The sequence below is a fragment of the Eublepharis macularius genome, chromosome 16 (genome assembly GCF_028583425.1).
Source record: "Eublepharis macularius isolate TG4126 chromosome 16, MPM_Emac_v1.0, whole genome shotgun sequence".
NCBI lineage: Eukaryota > Metazoa > Chordata > Lepidosauria > Squamata > Eublepharidae > Eublepharis > Eublepharis macularius.
This window is the reverse complement of record NC_072805.1, coordinates 3,720,157-3,739,450: the sequence shown is the minus strand read 5'-3', so window position 1 is coordinate 3,739,450 and position 19,294 is coordinate 3,720,157. Positions and strand designations below refer to the sequence as shown.

Here is a 19,294-nt window from a genome sequence, read left to right as displayed (position 1 = left end):
AATGACAATGCCCACTGCCGACCCCCCCCCCGAGAGAATCCTGTGGGGGGACGAGGAAGAGCCAGGCAAGGGTCCCTCCGGGGTGCAGGAGGAGGGGGCCCGTGATTACCAACTCTGCGACAGCTGGCAAGCTGACCCGCAGTTTGTGGCCGAATAGATTCAAGATGAGTCCTTGGAGGCCCTCCGAAGACTGATGGTGGTAAGTGAGGGAGTGATCCAGGATGCTTGAAGGGCCAGGTGGCTGCCTAGGGTCATCCAAGAGAGGGGGCTATGGTACCATCTGGTGAAAGGCCCCACTGGGGACACCCGTCAACTGCTGGTGCCCGCCTGCTATCGCTGGGAGGTGCTGACAGCCGCCCACGACCACCCCTGGGCGGGTCATCAGGGGATCCCGAATACTACAGTGAGGGTGGCAGCTTGTTTTTTCTGGCCCACCCTCATCAAGGACATGAAGCAGTATTGTCAGACCTGTCCACTGTGCCAACACACATCCACCCAGACGTTCCCTCGGGCCTCACTGGCCCCCTTGCCCATAATCCAAGAGCCATTCAAGCGTATTGCCATAGATTTTGTGGGGCCCCTGCCCCGAACCTAGTGTTAATGGATTATGCCACTCGCTACCCCGAAGCCATCCTTTATGGGAGATGAAGGCACCAGGGGTGGCCCACGCCCTGATACGCTTCTTTACCCAGGTGGGGCTGCCTCGTGAGATCTTAACGGACTGTGGCAAGCCCTTCACAGCTAATTTACTGAAACAGCTATGCTACATGCTGCACATACGCCAAACCTTCACAAGCATTTACCACCCCCAGAAGGACGGGCTTGTGGAAAGGTTCAATCAAACATTGAAGGCAATGTTGCGCAAGCTGGCCCTTGCCCCAGAAACGGTAGGCCACGGTCACCCACGAAGTGGAGGACATGCTTCTCCTCGGGGTCATAGAGCCCTCCTGGAGAAGCCCCATTGTGCTGGTAACCAAGCATGATGGGTCAGTGAGGTTCTGTGTCAACTATCGCCAAGTCAACGAAATAGTCGCCTTCAAGGCCTACCCCATGCCCCACACCGACATCCTGATTGACCAACTTGGCACCACCCAATATCTGTTGGCCTTAGACTTCACAAGGGGGTACTTGCAGGTACTCATGGCCCCTGTCGACAAAGAGAAAATGGCCTTCGCCATGCCACAAGGGCTATTTCAGTTCACCATGATACCTTTCAGCCTACACAGGGCTGCATTCCAGAGGCTGTTTGATAGGGTGCTGGCTCACTGTCAGGGGTTTGCCGGGCAGTGCGGCGGCTCACAAACATTATCAAAATCAGCGTGGGGGGGGGCTGTCAATTTGGATCTGGGGAACTTAGATCTTCCTCTTGTGCCATCTCCTCATAGAACACAGTTTGATAATCTGTGTAAGAAAGCTATACTGAATAATTTTGTTTTCCACGGTTTGTGGAAAGCTAGGAGAGTGGGAGCTTTCCTGACCACTTTGGGCAGGCCATTCCATAAGGTGGTGGCCACTACAGAAAATGTGCATGTATGGGCAGCTGTTGATTTTGCCCATCTGCAAGGCGGCACGTGCAGAAGGCCCTGCTCAGGTAAGCAAAGCTGCCATAGTGGAGCATTGGGGGAGGGGTGCTCCTGTAGATATGAGGGACCAAGGCCATGAAGGGCTTTGTATGTGATGGCCAATACCTTGAATAGAGCCTGGTAACTTATGGGTAGCCAATGGAGTGATTGCAGAATTCATGCTAATCTTCACTCCAATGTTCGGACCGTGTTATCGCACCGAGAACAAAGCGTTTAAGAATTTCTGACTTTGAATAAATTGAAAATACATTGGAGTGAAAATTAGTGTATTTGCCCCTGAGGAAGAAGATACACGTGAAACAAGCTGATTGATCACTTCCGGCCGCTTGTTGGGTGGTGCAAGAGGGGGTCCCTGCGGGGTCCCACTCTGTTCATACACATTTCTCTCCAATACAAGAGATAATAACTTTGTTCTGACAGTTCTTACCCTATCCATCTGAGTGAGCATTGGAGTGGGGTTTCCCGACAGAACTTCTTTGTTCAGGTGGACTTCCATCAGCGCCTATTGCAACGCACCGAGGAGCAACTTAAAAGAAGGACTTGATACAAACTAATGATTTTTAGGCTCCGCAGAGATGCCCTGCTGCATGAATGTCACACTGGTGTTAGACATATAACACACGGTCTAGATATTGTATAAACATTTACAGCTGTTTGGTTGGAAATTTATGAATGTTTTGTTGAATAATTTATTTGTATATTCATATATTTGTAAGAATACTTTGGAGTGAATATAATTTGTACTGAGAGCTTTGTAGCTACAGTAGTCCTGTGAGTTTTTCACTTGGGTTTGAGATATAACATAAGAGTTTGGTTTATTTTGTACCTTGGGATTTCTGTGGGTTTTGCAGTTGCTTTCCCTTGGATAGCCTCCCAGTGTTTCACAATATTTGAGATGTGGCATTCTGCACCAACTGAAGTCTCCGAGTTGTGTTCAAGGGGAGACCTATGTAGACTGCATTATAGTAGTCAAGTCTCAGTGTTACCATGGCATAGATGCAGGTGGTCAGATTAGCTGGGTCAAAATGTGGGACCATTTTCCAGGCTAGACTGAGGTTATAGAAGGCTTTTTTGGCAACTGTGTTAACTTACTTTTCTAGCAGTAGCACTGGATTCATAATAACCCCTAGGCTCTTAACTGACTCTGCAAGGGTCAGCTGAACTCCATTGAAAGTGGGAAGCACAATGTCCTTCAATATCTCCACTTTCCCAGCTAGCAACACCTTCTGTTTTGTCTGAGTTCACTGTAAATTGACCGCAGTTGTCGGGCAGCAAACCAAGATTGCTACCACGTCACATGTTGATTTGGATAGTGAGAGATAGAGTTGGGTGTCATCCACAAATAAATCTATTTCATAGCTATGATTGATTTCTCCTAAAGGCTTTACATAGATGTTGACTGACGTGAAGGACAAGATTGCACCCTACGCAGCCCCACAAGATATTTCCCACTCTGGAGAAAGTTGGTCTCCAACAGCAACCCTTTGGGCCCATTCTGTGAGAAATGATTTAAACCAGTCCAAGGCCCATCCCTTGACACCTATTTCTGAATGCTGAAGCTAAGTCTTCCCCGAGAGGCTATACCCCCAGTCCCCTCCCCCCTGTTCAAACAAGTCAGTTGAAGTCAGCGAAAGTCCTGGACAAGATTTCCCAAGGTGGGTTCCCAGATGTTCCCAGCTGATAAGACCTCTCAGCAAAGCGTAGCCAAGTTACAGTGAAGAAATTTAGCTACACCACAGGAAGAAAGCCCATTCCCCCCACCCCACCCCGCCAAGTAGATATGCACTCACAGTTATGGCAGGCAGGCTGGCTGGCTTGCCTGCCTGACAATTTGTGCCTCCAAATGTCACAACAGGATGATGTGATCTACTGTATCAAAGGCTCCAGATAGAGCTGCACATTTCTGGCTGAGCTGGGCCCAGTTGAGTGTTGAGGAACCTGTAAGGACTTGTAGGGGTACTTCACTTTCTGCTGTATCCCTTCCCCACACAACTTCCACTTTCTCTTCTTCTGGTAGCCCCTATAGCCTCCCATTTCCTGCTTCATTCTCTCCTTCCCATCCACCAACCTACCTTTTATGTGCCCCCCTCATCTTCAGCTATATTTATTTAATTTATCCCCCACATTTCCCCACAATATGAACCCACAGCAACGTAGCATCATTCCCCCACTGCTACAAATTATCCTGACAAACAACCCTGTGAGGTAGGTTAGAATGGAATGTGCAACTCAGCATCCTTCCATGGCAGAGTGGGTATTCCAGCCTGGGTCTCCTGGATCTTTGTCTGAAGCACTACACCACAGTGGCTTCTGTGGGGTGGCTGCTGTCACTTTGGACCCTGCTCTTACGCTCTTAACAGTGTAAGAAGTACAAGGAAGAAAACAATGACTCCTGTCTAAGTTTCACAGATTTTAACTCAGGAGGCATTTTGTATTGCTTATGATAACAGTGTTGAGACACCGACCTCACAAAATGTCTGCAGGAGAATCTAGAGAGAGGGCTTAATGCTCTCTTCCAACCATTAGCTGACTCACCTGGAAACCAATGCTTTGCAAAAGGCCATTAACCTTCTCGATGTTAACTGCATTACTGGATGCTAGCCAAAGGATGTGGTGTTCTCTGGCCAGCAGCGGTGGAGAATGGAGCCAATTGTGAGATTGAGTCCAGCGTGGGAAGGGAAAATGGGTCCAGCTGAGTGGATGAGAGAGAAAGCATCAACTGGATGGGAGTCAAAGAGAGACATGGGAAACCGAAGAAGTGGGTGGAAAGAGCACAATAGGAAGCAAAGACAGAAGAAGGAAGAGGGAAGACTGAGGTACGGCTTCGGAGGAAATGGGTAATAGGAACTGGTGTACTCTTGGGTCTGCTTTTTGTATCCTACTGTATAAAAGGCTAAGCGTATTCAAAACAACTCACTTCCTACCCTGGTGCACCTCCAGAGGGCACTGCTGTGGAGGGAAGCCCAGAAGAGGCAGCCAGACCTCCAGAGAGTGTGCCATGGTGGGAAGCCCAGGCCAGGATCAGGAGTGGAACAGGCAGCAATGCCTGCCGCCCACCTTCACCCAGCTGGGATGAGGAATGGAGCAGGGGGCAATGCCCACCCCCACTTTCACCCAGCTGGGATCAGGAGCAGAGCAGATGGCAGTGCCCATCCCCTTTTCACCCAGATCAGATCAGGAGCAAAGCAGGTGGCTGTAAGGATCTGCCGAGTAACCTTCAAAAGACTCCACTGTTTGTTAGTAAGAGCTTTATTGAAAAGTTGCTAGTTCATAATCTTACAACCAAATATAATAAACGTATATCATTCACAGGCTGGCATTCCGCCCCCCCCTTTCTTAGAGGCTAGGAACTGCTGGGAACTATCTGTACAGAGGAGGACACAGAGTTCAAAGCTCTTTCCCAGCTGCTAGGAACAAGCATAGTCAAAGAGCCGAAACAGACGAGACGAGTTCCCTCAATTCAACCTGGGTTGAATTGCCTCAAGGTTTGACGGGAAATGTAGGCATTTCTCCTTCCTGTCGCTCAGAGGAGGAGGGGGGAGGAGGAGGGCTTCTCTCGCCCAGCCGCCGCCGTTCCCAAGCGTGAGGGACTCGAGGAGCCTGGAAAATGGTGGGGGGATGCTCTTAGGCTGGGGCATGGTGGCGCTCTTGCTGCAGCCGCCCCCCGCCCCAGCCTCTTCCTCTCGGCTTCCTTCTCCAGCGGCAAGAGAGGCGGTGGCGAGCGGCAGCAGCAAGAGCGCCGCCGCCGCCGCCGTGCCCCAGCCTAAGAGCATCCCCCCGCCACTTTCCAGACTCCTCGAGTCCTTCGCGCTTGGGAACGGCGGCGGCCGGGCGAGAGGAGCCCCCCTCCTCCCCCCTCCTCCTCTGAGCGACGGGAAGGAGAAATGCCTACATTTCCCATCAAACCTTGAGGCAATTCAACCCAGATTGAATTGAGGGAACTCGTCTCGTCTGTTTCGGTTCTAAGAGAGAGAATTCCAGCAAGAATTCACATCCTGGGAGAGTTGAGAACCACAGCTGCAATAGATAAACATAACATCATAACCTCCAGCCTCAAACGCCCCCCTCCCCCAGCTATGGGTATGGCAGATGTGAAGCACAAATGCAGGATGGGAGATACACTTCTGAGTAGTAGTGTATGCGGAAGAGATCTTGGAGTAAGAGTGGAGTAAACTAAATATGAGCAAGTCAGTGTGATGCGGTGGCAAAAAAGGGAAACTCAGATTGTATCAAAAGGGCCATTGCATCACACAGTTGGGGTCAGCCACGTAGCAGGAGGAAATGCCCCCCCTTCACCCAGCCAGGATCCGGAACAGAGCAGGTGGCAATGCCTGCCCCCTTCACCTGGACTGGATCAGGTGCAGAGCAGGAGGTAATGCCCACCCCCTTCACCCAGCTGGGATCAGGCACAGAATAGGAAGCAATGCCCGCCCCTTCTTCACCCAGCTGGAATCAGGCGGCAATGCCCACCCCTGTTTCATCCGGCCAGGATCAGGCATGGAGTAGGTGGCAATGCCCTCCTCTTCACTTGGCCATGATCAGGAGTGGAGCAGGCAGCAATGCCCACCTGTTCACCCAGCCGGGATCAGGTGCGGAGCAGGAGGCAATGCCCGCCTTCCTTCACTCAGCCAGGATCAGGCGCAGAGGAGGTGGCCATGCCCGCCCCCCGCCTTCATCTGGCTGAGATCAGTGATGGAGAGAATGCCCGCCTGTTCACCCTCCCCTTTCTAGAGCCTGTATTTTTTCCCACAGTGGGCTTTGTTGCTAGTATAATATAAATTTCACAAGAAATTTTGACAAACGCAATACTACTATGTCACATTCTTAGGTCCTATTAATATGTTACCAAAATGCTATGAGATCCAATTTCACATGTTCCAGTCCCACATAAATCCATGAATATAAACGGGAACTACGTGGAATGGGCAAATTATTCAGTCCCTTCTCTGTGACTATCGTCCCTCCCTGGCAACTGAAACCTCTGCTGCTGGAAAGGCCATGCGCTTCCTATTACAGATATTCCAATAGCAGTTTGGCCCATATGGAAGCAACTCCCCACGGCTTCTGCTGAATATAAATCGGACACTATAGCCCCACCTCTGTTAGATTTGTAGGAGGTGAGAGTGGTGGGCATGTGGAAGGTGGCATTCTCCAGTTCTCAGTTCAGGAGCTTCCCCCCCCCCCCCCGTAGAACTCAAATGACTTGTTCACTGATGGCCTTCCAGAGATCAATTAAGACCTTTCTTTTCCAAAAGTCCTTGGGGGCAGATAGGGGGGTTGAATGAACCATCTCCACTAAGCTGCCTGCATGGGGGAGGGAGAGAAGCTTTGGAGGATTCTGTTAATGCTGTTTTGTGTTTCTCTTATGGCTGCCTTTAAGGTTCTAGGATTTTAAGGCCTTCGGATGGGCCATGGGATGGATGTTATGGCTGTTTACGTTCCTTTTACTCATTTTCTTATTTTGTTTAATCATTTTGATTTATTTTGTAAGAAATCTTTATCTTGTAAGCCATTCCAAGTGGATTTTGGATGGGATAAATATCTGAGTATTTTGAACCGCATACTCCATATGGATGCGGAGCTGAAACCAGAGGAGGTAGAGTGAACCAGAAGGATTTATTATGACAGGGTAGGAAGAAATCTTCACCATACTACTTGAAAAGTTGATACTGTGATTAAATTCATAGTAATTATCTAAGAAGTCTCTCAAAACTTACCCAAGGGTAATTGTTGCCTCTTGCCCTGCCCTCTCATCTGTGATGCTGGCCTTACAGAGTTGTTGTAAGGTTTATTGCGATATTTTAATCACTTTTTAAAAAGTCTGTATTATTATTTTTTCTCCATTTTTTCCTTCAGGAACTGACATCTCCTCGTCTCATCAAAAGCCACCTGCCGTATCGGTTTTTGCCTTCAGATCTACACAATGGCAATTCCAAGGTAATGGTTAAGTTAGCTTTGATGTTTTGTGATATTTATTTATTTATTTAGAATAATTCTATGCCATTTCTTCAACATGCTAGTTGAGGCAGCTTACAATTATAATAATAATATAAAATAACACCATTAAAAACATGCCATAATGGAAATGGGAATGGGGGAATGAGAAGAAAAAAAGAATCACACAGCAAGATGAATCCTTTTCACATTTATAGGTCATATATATGGCGCGCAACCCCAAAGACCTGGTTGTGTCTTATTACCAGTTTCACCGCTCCCTTCGAACCATGAGCTACAGAGGAACGTTTCAAGAATTCTGTCGGAGATTTATGAATGACAAATGTAAGAAACTTTGACACTGTCTATGTGGCGGTGCCTTTTTTTAATTCTGTTTTTATTTCTTATCGTTAAATAATTAAAAAGGTCTCCTTTCAGTCATGCAGTGGTGGAAGAACAGGCTGTCTTCCTCCTCTCCACCATATGCCTCAGGATACCGAGATGCACGCTCTGCAGGGCAGCCCATGCGCACACACACACCCTCAACAAGGAAGCAGGAAAGGCAGACAATAGACTCCTGTCCACAGGTGTGTGCAAGAGGGAAGGGATACCTGCCACACCATGCTGAGACTGATGGGGCTTGTTAAATGCCCGGGGGTTCCTTACTGAGTGAATATGAACATTATTACACTTTTAAATAGAAGTATTTTTACAGTGGCTGCCTGGGAGAAAGAACAAGGCAAAAATTTAAAATTCTACCAAATGGTTAAAATTTGACTCTGTCAGCCAGAGGTAGGGCTATCATACACATTTACTAATCACACAATTGCCGTTCAAATGCTAGAGTCAATAGCTTCCTCATCTAACCATTTTTTAAAAAAAATAATAACGATGGACTTATCCCCAGGATGGCAAGCCTTTCTGGCAGGTGGACTGTAAGTCATACCCAGAGTATATTAGTATATTCCGTGCTATGTGCAATCATGATCCCATGCTGGGTTTCTCGCCCTCTGGGCCCCCCTTCAAGACAGTGAGCAGCTGAGGAAGAGGAGAGCTGCGGTGCTTGTGGGGGTTGACAGAAGCTCCTCAGGAGATTCCTCCCGATACTTTGGGGCGTGGTAGGGAATCTGCCACCACACCAGAATTAAAATACTGTCCCTCCAGTCCTTTTGATGTTTGGGGTCACCAGGAAGGAAGAAGTGTATGGCTTAACTGAACCTTAAGGCAAATGGGATATGATGCAGTCTGTCTCATACACCTTTTCAGAAATGGAATTCTGTTCAAAATACACCAACACAGATAAGGCTAGGAAACACCAGCTTGCAAAGGACAAGGTTTCTAGCAAATAAAACAGAGAGCGGAACTACAAGTGACAAAAGGCACAGATTGGACACTTGTCAGCTTCCCTCAAGTTTTGATGGGAAATGTAGGCAGCTTGGCAGAATGTTGGACAAGTGACAGTTGAAAAGTCCATTGGACAGCAGTCAGAGAGCCAAGCTGCAAGACTAGGATGCCTACATTTCCCATCAAAACTTGAGGGAAGCTGACAAGTGTCCAATCTGTGCCTTTTGTCACCTGTAGTTCCACTCAGAGATACTATCTGGATTTGAAGACTTATAATCTTCCATTCTTACAGTGAAATCTTAAGAAGAGTTACTCCAGTCTAAGCCAATTAAAATCAATGAACCTAGACTGAAGCAACTTTGCTTGTACTGTTAGTTTCTCGGTGCCCCGCCCCCCTTTTGGGAGAATGGACTTGGAATAACAGGAGATCTAGTCTGCTCCCTCTTGGATCTCCGCAGCTCCTTAGCCGGGGGAGGGGGGTCCCTGACTCCCTGCAAGCGTTTCCCCCAACTGACAGGCTGTTGTAACCTTTCCTCTCCCAGTTGCATAGATGTCTGTTCTCCCACAATGAAAGTATAGGATGCTTTTCTGAGTGCACCAAATGGGGTTTATGGATGTTTTCACACATATCTGTGTGTTTTCTGTAAGCCCTCCAGATGCATGGGGGCTGGCTTCTGGCCCTCCACTGTCCGGTCCCACAGGCCTCTAATGTGGGAGAGTGGGGGGAGGTTCACTCCACCTCCTCCCCCCCACTGGCTGCCTAGGGATTAGCCTTGTGTACTTGCTTACAGGCTGGCTGGCTCGCTCACGTACCTTTTCACTCTCTTGCTCATTTGCTTGCTCACTTTCCCTCTTTTTCTCCTCCCTGGCTCTCTCCTCCTCCTCCTCCCCGGCCTGTCTTGGGAGCCCTCTTTTTATACCTCTCCTCATCCCCAGCCCCAATCCCCAGCCCCAGCACCTGGGCCAATCCTACAGCCAGAGGTTAGAAGGCAGCCTGTGGGAAGCAGGGCTTGGGCATTGGCCTGCCCCGTTCTGGCCTGCCTGTGCCTGCTGGTGGACAAGCCAAAGCTTGCCCTGCCTCACTATGAAGCCCTAGGGCTCCCGGGGTGGGGTGGGGAGGTGATTGGGCAGGTCTGGGGGGAGGGGGAGGTTTGGCCAGCCCAACATGGTCTTGCAGAGTGGCTACCTCCCCCCCTCTGCATTTGTGATTTGTGGCTGCCTGGCAGGATGGGGGCCACCTGGAGAGGAGGCAGCGTGGCAGCACTCTCCGTCTGCATTGGGGCAGCATGCCTGAGCCATGCTGGCTCCACCTGCCTGGGATGGGTGGCAACTGCATGCTTTGATAGGAAGGCCGCCAGAGGCCTTGGTGGCACTGGGGCTGGCCGCCCAGGCATAGAGAGGGCCACAAGCAGCCAACCAAATCACTCCCCAAGTAATAATCCACTCAAAATCCTGTTCAGTGCAAGTGTTATTTGGGATATTCATAGATCCAGAGGAGTTAGCCGTGTTAGTCTGTAGTAGAAAAATAGAAAAGAGTCCAGTAGCACCTTTAAGAGTAACCAACTTCACTGTAGCATAAGCTTTCGAGAATCACAGATGCATCTGACGAAGAGAACTGTGGTTCTCAAAAGCTTATGCTACTGTAAAGTCGGTTAGTCTTAAAGGTGCTACTGGACTCTTTTCTATTTTGCTAGTTCAATTAATCCTGTTTCAGCATTCCTTTTTCAAAGATATTGCACATATTCCATCTTTCCTATGTTACATAAATAACAATAAATATAACATACAGCAAAAGACTCAGCTCTATTTCTTATCATACAAGACATCACTCACCGATGAAGCATTAGTCAGTTTCAAACCGGGTGTTTCCTATGCAATCTCTCCAAAGGCAGGAAACACTCAGTCCATCAGTTATACAGCCAAGGGGATGTGCTTACTGAGGGTATCGATTAAGCCATGATTTTTGCCAACGTGGATATCCTGAAGAAGAGATTTATGGAGCTGTGACTAGAGCAAGCAGAGTAGATAGACAGGAATTATTTAAGAACAAAGATCGAGTTCAGGATTGTCACCTGCATTGGGCATTGGACTACACACACTTAGCTAGGGGTGTCTGCAGCATAATCAAAAGGCCCTGGCACCTTAGGATCCCAGGCTGTAGGGAGATGCCAGCAATAGGATTTCAACAGACCAGAAGACTTAGGGACATTCTAGTAAGTGCAGAGTATAGATCAAAGGAACCCCCGAGAAATTAAAGGACATCATAAATGCGGGAGGTGCAATATTTGTGAGTTATCAGTGGAAGGAAATCTGTTTAAGGTGACCAAAACAGGCAGGAAGGTACGATTGAGGGATTTCTCTACCTGTAGCACGGCTAATATGGTCTATGTTATTGAGTGTTCTTGCTCGCTAGTATATATAGGCAGTACACGTCAGCTTGTGAAGATACAAATACAAGAACATATGTCACACATTAAAAACAAAGTAATGGAGGCGCCCCTGGTACAACATGTTTCTGAAGTCCATGGTGATGCCAGACAGTTTAGATTTTCTATATTAAATGTCCTGAGACAAACCAATGATAGGGACTTAGAACATGAATTATTAGGAGGGGAGACGTACTGGATCTACCGTCTTGATCCTGTAGCCCCAGGTGGCTTGAACCAGGTGACTGATTATTCAAGCTACCTGTAAGATTTATGAGGAACAGGTCCCTTTAAGACAGTGCCCTTCTGTTCAGTAAGCACATCCCCTTGGCTGTATAACTGACGGACTGAGTGTTTCCTGCCTTTGGAGAGATTGCATAGGAAACACCCGGTTTGAAACTGACTAATGCTTCATCGGTGAGTGATGTTTTGTATGATAAGAAATAGAGCTGAGTCATTTGCTGTATGTTATATTTATTGTTATTTATGTAACATAGGAAAGATGGAATATGTGCAATATCTTTGAAAAAGGAATGCTGAAACAGGATTAATTGAAACTAGCACGCCTGTCAGGTCGGGCTACACCCTGGTATATCCTCTGCTGTTACGGAGACCAAAGGACCACTGTGTTGAAGAACCTTCATCCTCAGAAGAACTTTCATCTTCGACCGTTTCTTTATACTCCAGGAGCACGTAAGCCCCTTGAAGGAGTCTCTCTACAGCAATACTAACCTTTGGACTTTGATCAGACCCTTCTCCTTTCACTACACAGGGGGAGCCCGGTCTTTGGCACAAGCCATGAACTGTTTGAGCTTCTGGCACTATTCTGACTATTTATGAATTTCTTGACTCTAGCATTTTAAATGCTCAACTGAATTGTGATCAGGGTGATATATTACTGTTTGTGAATGCTTTAGTTAGGATTGTGAGAGGTTGCGCCGCTGACTATATGGATATCTGATAAGGGTGTGATATATGGTAGAAACGGTATGAACAAATGGATGTGGAGATTCGGTTTCGTTTTCTCAGCCATGCTGGACGCTCCTCTCGGCTGGTCCGGGAGGAAACGACCGGGCACCCTGACCGGGCGGCTGATCCGCAAGGATTAGCCCCCAGGACTCCCAGGGAGGGAGCCAGGGTCCGGGACGCAGCGGGAAGAACTCCCCGAAATCAATGCGGGGGGGGAATTGCCCGTTTGTCCCTATGGAGGCCGGCAGATGTGCGCGGCGCCTCGAGTGCCGCCGGGCAACGAGAAACGGCAAGTGAAAGAAACAGGCGGAAGCCTGTAAACAAGCGAATCCCTTCTGTTTTACAAGCGTTTGTGAAGGAGAGGTTGATCTGAAGAAGACTCGCTCTTCCCCTTCGTTGAGTTCCAGAATTTTGTTGGCGCCCCCCCCCCCCCCAAATGGCAGCAAAGAAGCAAAGTCCCGCTCTCGGTAAGTCAATCTCGGCTACTTTGAAGGGGGAGTCGCTCGAAGAGTTGGTGCGCAGGGCGGTGGTGGAAGCCATAAAACCCTTTGTTGACAAGCTGAACGAAACTGATCAAAGGGTGGGCTTAATTGAAAGCGAGGTGAAAACCATTAAGGCAGCAGCGGGGGGGGGGCAGAAAAGTCTGCTCTGGAAAGTGCGTCACTTGTGAAGGCTACAAAAAAGGAGCTGAAGTTGGTGGAGAACCAGCTGATCGGGCTACAGGTGGAACGAACGCAGACAATTTTGCGTCTCCAAAACGTGAAAGAGGAGGAAAATGAGGATCTGTGGGATTTGGTCTCGGAACTACTGGCGACACCCGTGAGGACGACTAAAGAAGAGGTTAAAAGCGCCATTTTGGAGGTCCGTCGGGCTTCTTCAAAATATGCAACAAAGCGACAGTTGCCTCGTGAGATCATTATTGACTTTTCATCTAAAAAGATTCGGGACACCATCCTATATAACTCATACAATGCGGATTTGGACTTTATGGGTTTGAAAGTCAAGATTTTGAAGGACGTTCCATTTCTAGTCCGGAAACGGCGTTTTAAATATAAAAAGTTTGCAGCTCTTCTGAGGGACCATGGAATAAAGTACAAATGGTTATTCCCGGAAGGAATATGGTTCAGATATAAAGATCAGGCCTATAAGATATTATCAGAAGATCAACTAAAGGATTTTGAGAATAAAAACCCAGAACTCTGCTGCACCAAGAACGAAGAAAAGGAGGAGCCGGAGGGGGGGGAGGAGAGCATCGCAACAGCAGTTGCACAGAGAGAATTGCGTCCGGGACCCAGAAGGGGGAGGAAAGTTTAATCAGAATTTGAAATGTTTATTCTCTGTATGATTAACCACTCCATCATTATTCTATGGAGCTATTTTTGTATTATGACAGTATGAAGGGAAACATTGAAGTGTAGTGTTTAGTGTTTGTAGTTCATTCCCCCCCCTTTTCTTTTTCCACCCCCCTTTGTCCCTTCCCTCTCCCCTTTCCTTGTGATAGTCTGGTGTAGTGTTTTGTAGTTATGAAAATAAAAAAATTATTAAAAAAAAAAAAACAAATGGATGTGGAATATCCCAAATAACACATGCGTTGAACAGGATTTTGAGTGGATTATTACTTGGGGAGTGGTTGGGTTGGCTGTTGGTTTCCTTCGGCCTCTCGGATATTTCTACAGAGAGGGCCACGGCCAGAGGTGCCGAGGATGCAGCAAGGCCAAGTTGGGTGAGAGCGGCTTGGCCTGGCTACAGAGGAGCTTCCTCATGAGCTCCTGAGTCAGGGTGACTGGAGTGAGAGGCAACGCCCTGTGGCTGTTGGGTGTCAGCACTCCCAGTAGTGACCAGTGCTTCCAGTGAGTCCCCCCCCGCGGCTGTGTGTGTGTGTGGGAGTGGTCTTCTGTGTCACCTGGGGGGGCTGGGGCCAAGTCTGGAGTGCCAGTGTTGAGCATCTTTGGACATTTTCTTTGAAGGCAGCTGCTCCTTATCCACAGCATGCAAGGCCCCCAGTGCCCTTATTCTGTCTTGCCTCTCCTTTATTCAATTAGGGAGTGAGGCAGGTGGATACGCCACCCTTGCTCTGTGCGGCAGCCAGGCTCACGGGCCCTCAAGCTCCTCTACAGGATTCCATAAAACTTTCACTACCTCTGCTATCTGTGCTGCAGGCTGGCCACCAGCATCCGGTCCAGACCTCAGATACGAGCCTTTAGGAAGAACTCGTGATTCCAGGCCAGCTTTGTATTGGAAACCAGGATTGCATTCAGACTTGTTTATGAGTTTATATAACATAAGCATATTTCAGGTTGGGCAGCCGTCTGTCTGTAGCAGTTGGTCTCTGAAGACGTGAGCTGTGGCTCACCCTACCAAAAAAAAAGTCTATTTGTATGTTATAATATTCACGTGTGTGTGTGCTTGTGCACAACTCTTGCACAGAATTTGGAAGTTCTTATTTTTAATTTTCTTAATTTTTAATTTTAATTTAATTTATTTTTAATTTTCTAGCAAACACCACTTTCATTATACTTTGTTTTAGGGATCGTACATTTTCTTCTTTCCAGTTACATTTCTTAATAGCGATAAATTAATCATATTTTTGAAACAATCAGAATTAAGTTGTACTTATTTTTAATAATTTGTGTTCAAGAGAGATTCTAAAGAATAGTGGTAATTTCCCTTGTTTATATTTCCTGTTTCCACAGTAGGGTATGGTTCATGGTTTGAACATGTACAGGAATTTTGGGACCATCATATGGACTCCAATGTTCTTTTTCTGAAGTATGAAGATATGCACAAGGTAAAGAGTAAAAACATTACAAACCCTACAAATGCTCCCCTTCCCTTATTGCATATGGAATTTCCCCCTTTTCTCTCTGAAGCGGAGATGATCAGAACGACTGATGCTCTCCCCAGTACTGCTTCCTTGAACTGCTTATTGTTTGATGACTTTTATGACTTGGATAAGCCATCAGAGTTTCGGCAAGGAGGCAATGTATTATAAAATATATAGATCAGGTAGAGAAAATAAAATAGATTATAATAAAAACATGCTCAGAGGAAGACCTTTTAAATGATGGAATTCCTTCCCCAGTGATGTCTGCCAGTCAACATCTTTATTAAATAATATAAACGAATATTTTTTTCTGTCTAGCTTTTAACTGTCACAGTTGCCTTTTGTTACCATGTGTTGTCAGAATACACATGGACCCTAGGCACATGTCTGTCTGAACATGTCCCATTCTGCAGTTGGAATTTGGAGCTTAAATACATGGCTAAATAGTTCAGAGAAAGTTAGGGCTAGTAAACCTCTGTCAGGCAATCCCCTCACCCCCATATCCTGTTTCCCATCAACACCACTGTGGTTGGCAGGAGAAAATTAATCTTCAAAAACTTGGTAATGGATTGGCAGCACTTCTGGAGGAAAAAAAAAAGACAAGTGCCATCAGTACTCTCTTGGAATCACCAGAAATGAAAGCTATAGAATTTCTTGTGATTCCTAGAGAGGACTGATGTCACTTCCTGTTTGCCACTTCCTGGTTCACATTGAAATAATAGGAAGATTTTTCTTTTTCCACTTTTAAGCTATCTGTAATTTACAGATGTTACAAGTTCTTAACCTCACTGGAAGAATCCATTTATCATCTATATGTCCCAGTAGGATTATTTTGGTTTATAATAGATAGAAAGGCTTGGCCAGACCACCACTTTCTTGGGCCAGTAGCTTAAAGGGCAGGTGGAAAGCAACTTGCAGGGCTCTGCAAGGTAATCCACATCTCTGCTGAATCCTTACTCATGAACGTCATGTTCCCAGAGGTGCCAAGTGCCTTCCCGACGGCAAGAAAGGGTGGTACAGAGAACAGCAGAGCTGGTCCCCCTCTTTTCCCTCTACTGGCGGGGTGTCCCCCCTGGCCTGTGCATGCCACATCTACCAAGAGAGCTTGTCTCTCAAGCTGGTGAGCCCCCAGCACGCTCAGCAATGCTGCCCTTGATGTGCCAGTCACACACGATCGCCAACATGTACACCTTGTTCTTGGAGAAAGGTTGCAGCCAGGACATGATGCCCTGTTGCAGCCTTCTCTCAAGGATGTGCACTGCTGGAACAAGGTCTGCATGTGCTGTGTCTAGGCCCAGGAAGGAGGCCATCCTCTTCTGTAGTGTCTCTGTCAGACGAGACCGTGACGGTGATGCCCTTAAAGGGTCTAAGGACGTCCACTATCTGGGAGGGGGTCAGCCAGTCCTCTTGGCTGAACTGCCTCTCCCACCTCCAAGTGTCGCTCTCTAAGAGCCCTGTTGTGAGGCTGGCCTGCTGCTCCATGACACACTCAAGCATGGCAGTCCAGAGAGGGCTAATACTGCTGATCAGATGAGGCCCTGGTATGCCTGTCAGGACCTGCATCTGATGCAGTTGGTGAGTTGCTTTCATGCTGCACAAGAAGTGACCAGTGATGTGCCCGTGTCTCAGAATAACACAGTCGAACTCAGGAGTCGCAGCATCCATTCTGGGTCCCTCAAAAGAACCAGACCCAGAGCATCCCTCACTATGAGGGGAAGTTTGCAAGCTGCACAGTAAATACGGTTGAGGCCCACTTGTTCTGCCACGGCCTTGATGTTTGAGCCACCATTGATCACCATGGATCCCGTGTTCCAATCCAGTCCTTTATTTCATGCACACAGACCAACAGGCCATAAGCAGACAGGTTCAGTAATTCAAATGGCAGAATGATACAGTTCAATAATAATGGTTAACCAAATAACCAAAAATGCTAAATACAAAGCATAAAATATATCGTTAGGAGAAAAAACCCATAGATAAAACCATAGATAAAATTTTTCCGCAGCCAGAGTTATACTCAAGTCAGTATCAGCTAAAAGTTTTGTAACTACTTCTTGTTTTGAAAAACGCCCCCACTTCTGGATGTGTACTGAGATCCATCTATCTCTGGCGAGTACCTGCTTCTTACAGTGCCAAATAGTATCTAGATTCCCTGGTTTGCAATCACAGAAATGGTCAGAAAAGGGAATCCCTAAAAATCTGCCTGCTAATTCCTCCAGTGGCAGAACATTTAATCAGGCCTTAGTAAAAAGTATTCTGTATTTGGGAACAGTTAAAAATTTACAGTAAGCAGGTAAGATCTTTGGAAGAGGGAGACCCAGACAGTGCAAAGAGCATTCCCTTCGTGCTCTACAGCTGGTGCTCCATTTATCAAAGTGTAACAGTGTGGATTTAATCTGTTTACATGCAGAGACGTATTCCACTTGTTTTAAGGTCTCAACAGATAAACTCGTGTATCCCATGTTGACATACCTGCCCCACCAATCAAGTAATTGCCTCTCGATGAGGCAGTGATGTTGGCTACCATTTTCGCGTCATCGAGAACCTGGCAGCCATCTATATGACCCTGCCTGATGCTGGGAAGGGACGCCAAGCATCTCTGATGGAGCTATTTTGTGGGGGTGACACTAGTGTACCAAGAGGGATCCAGAGGGCAAGAAAGAGGGTCACTCAGAAAATCACCAAAATGATCACCATAGATGGACATCTTTTTTCCATGCTCAAGGACATGGGCATCCTTGGGCTGCTCCAAGAAGTCTGCCTTTGGTGCACGCCCCCTGGTCATACCATGCTGAGCAGGAGCATGGTGGCCACCCTTTACAGGGCTGCCAAGGAGTATGTGCAGGCACAATTGTCTTGTGCTGCTGGAAGGAGCATGCATTTCACATCAGACATCTGGACCTGCCCTCAGTTACAGCATGCATACCTTTCGCTGACTGCACAATGTTGGTAATCCAGTGGCAACTCCAAATAGATGACTATAGCTATTACTAAAATGTGAGTGTGGCTGAATGCTTACAACCTTGGGTAATGAATTACTTTTTTAAAGATAAGATCTGGGTCTGCAGGCAGGACTAGGTGGGTAGCCATGTTGGTCTGCAGTAGAACAGCTGGATTTGAGTTCATTGGAACCTTAAAGACCAACAAGAGTTTCTGAGTGTGAACTTCTTCGCATGTGAAGATTTTCAGATTATGAGTTTCTAGAGTTAGAGCTAGAGATGGGCACAAACCGAAATACAAACCAAAGTTAGGCATGAACCAGTCCGGCTTGTGGTTTGTGAACCAGTGGTTCGTCAGAGCCCATTTCTGACAAACTGCCATGAACTTTAGGCTGGTTTGTGTGGTTCGTTTTTCGGTTCGTCACTGCAGGCAGCCTGGCACCCATCAATCAGTTTCCTAGGCAATAGGGGTTGGGCTTTCTGCAGACCTTCTGCTGAGCCGGAAATGACCTTTTGTTGACTTGGAAGTGATCTTCTGCTGACCCAGAAGTGATGATTTGTTGACCTGAAAGTGACGTTTTCATGAACCAAATGAACTGGTTCGCAAACCAGGGTAGATTTGTGAAAGTTCGTGGTTCATGAAACACGACAAACCACGAACCTCATGGTTCTTTTTTTTCTGGTTCGTGTCCATCTCTAGTCAGAGCTCCCTTTTTCAGATACAAAGAATGCATAACCTGAAAATCTTGTTGGTCTCGAAGGTACCACTGGACTCAAATCCTGCTGTAGGTACATGATTCCTCTAGCTGGCTCAAGCATTTATATCTAGCTGATCTGAATGCTCATAACATTATAATACTTTCACAAGACATCTTCAAATCTGGCCTCTTGCAACTTAACAATGTGAATTAGAAAATGAGAAATTAGAACAGAAGTTTGATTTACAGCTGCTATTTTCAATCTTTACAATTACTTGCAGTGGTAGTTTGTTGTTTCTAACATTGTCCCCCTTTTCCCTGTCATTTTTATAAGTGTATGTGCATCATCTTTGTTCACAGGACCTTACAGCTATGGTTGAACAACTGGCAAGGTTCTTGGGCGTCTCTTATGACAAAGCACAGTTGGAGTCCATGGTGGAGCATTGTCATCAACTCATCGATCAGTGTTGCAATGCGGAAGCTCTTCCTGTTGGCAGAGGTATGTAGAGATGTAAAATTTCCAGCAATTTTGAAGCAATGGAGAAAATTGAAATATATGCAGTAGTGCTTAATTTTC

At 47.0% G+C, this 19,294-nt stretch overlaps 1 protein-coding gene across 1 annotated transcript in view; it reads left to right on the top strand.

Moving 5' to 3' along the window:
- The window catches only part of SULT4A1 (sulfotransferase family 4A member 1), a 45,394-nt gene that overhangs the window by 13,933 nt on the left and 12,167 nt on the right, over positions 1 to 19,294 (top strand). The window contains exons 3-6 of the mRNA XM_055000729.1: positions 7,440 to 7,520; positions 7,736 to 7,862; positions 14,950 to 15,044; positions 19,078 to 19,216. Coding sequence (XP_054856704.1) covers positions 7,440 to 7,520; positions 7,736 to 7,862; positions 14,950 to 15,044; positions 19,078 to 19,216 — 442 coding nt within the window. The remainder of the gene's footprint in view (positions 1 to 7,439; positions 7,521 to 7,735; positions 7,863 to 14,949; positions 15,045 to 19,077; positions 19,217 to 19,294) is intronic.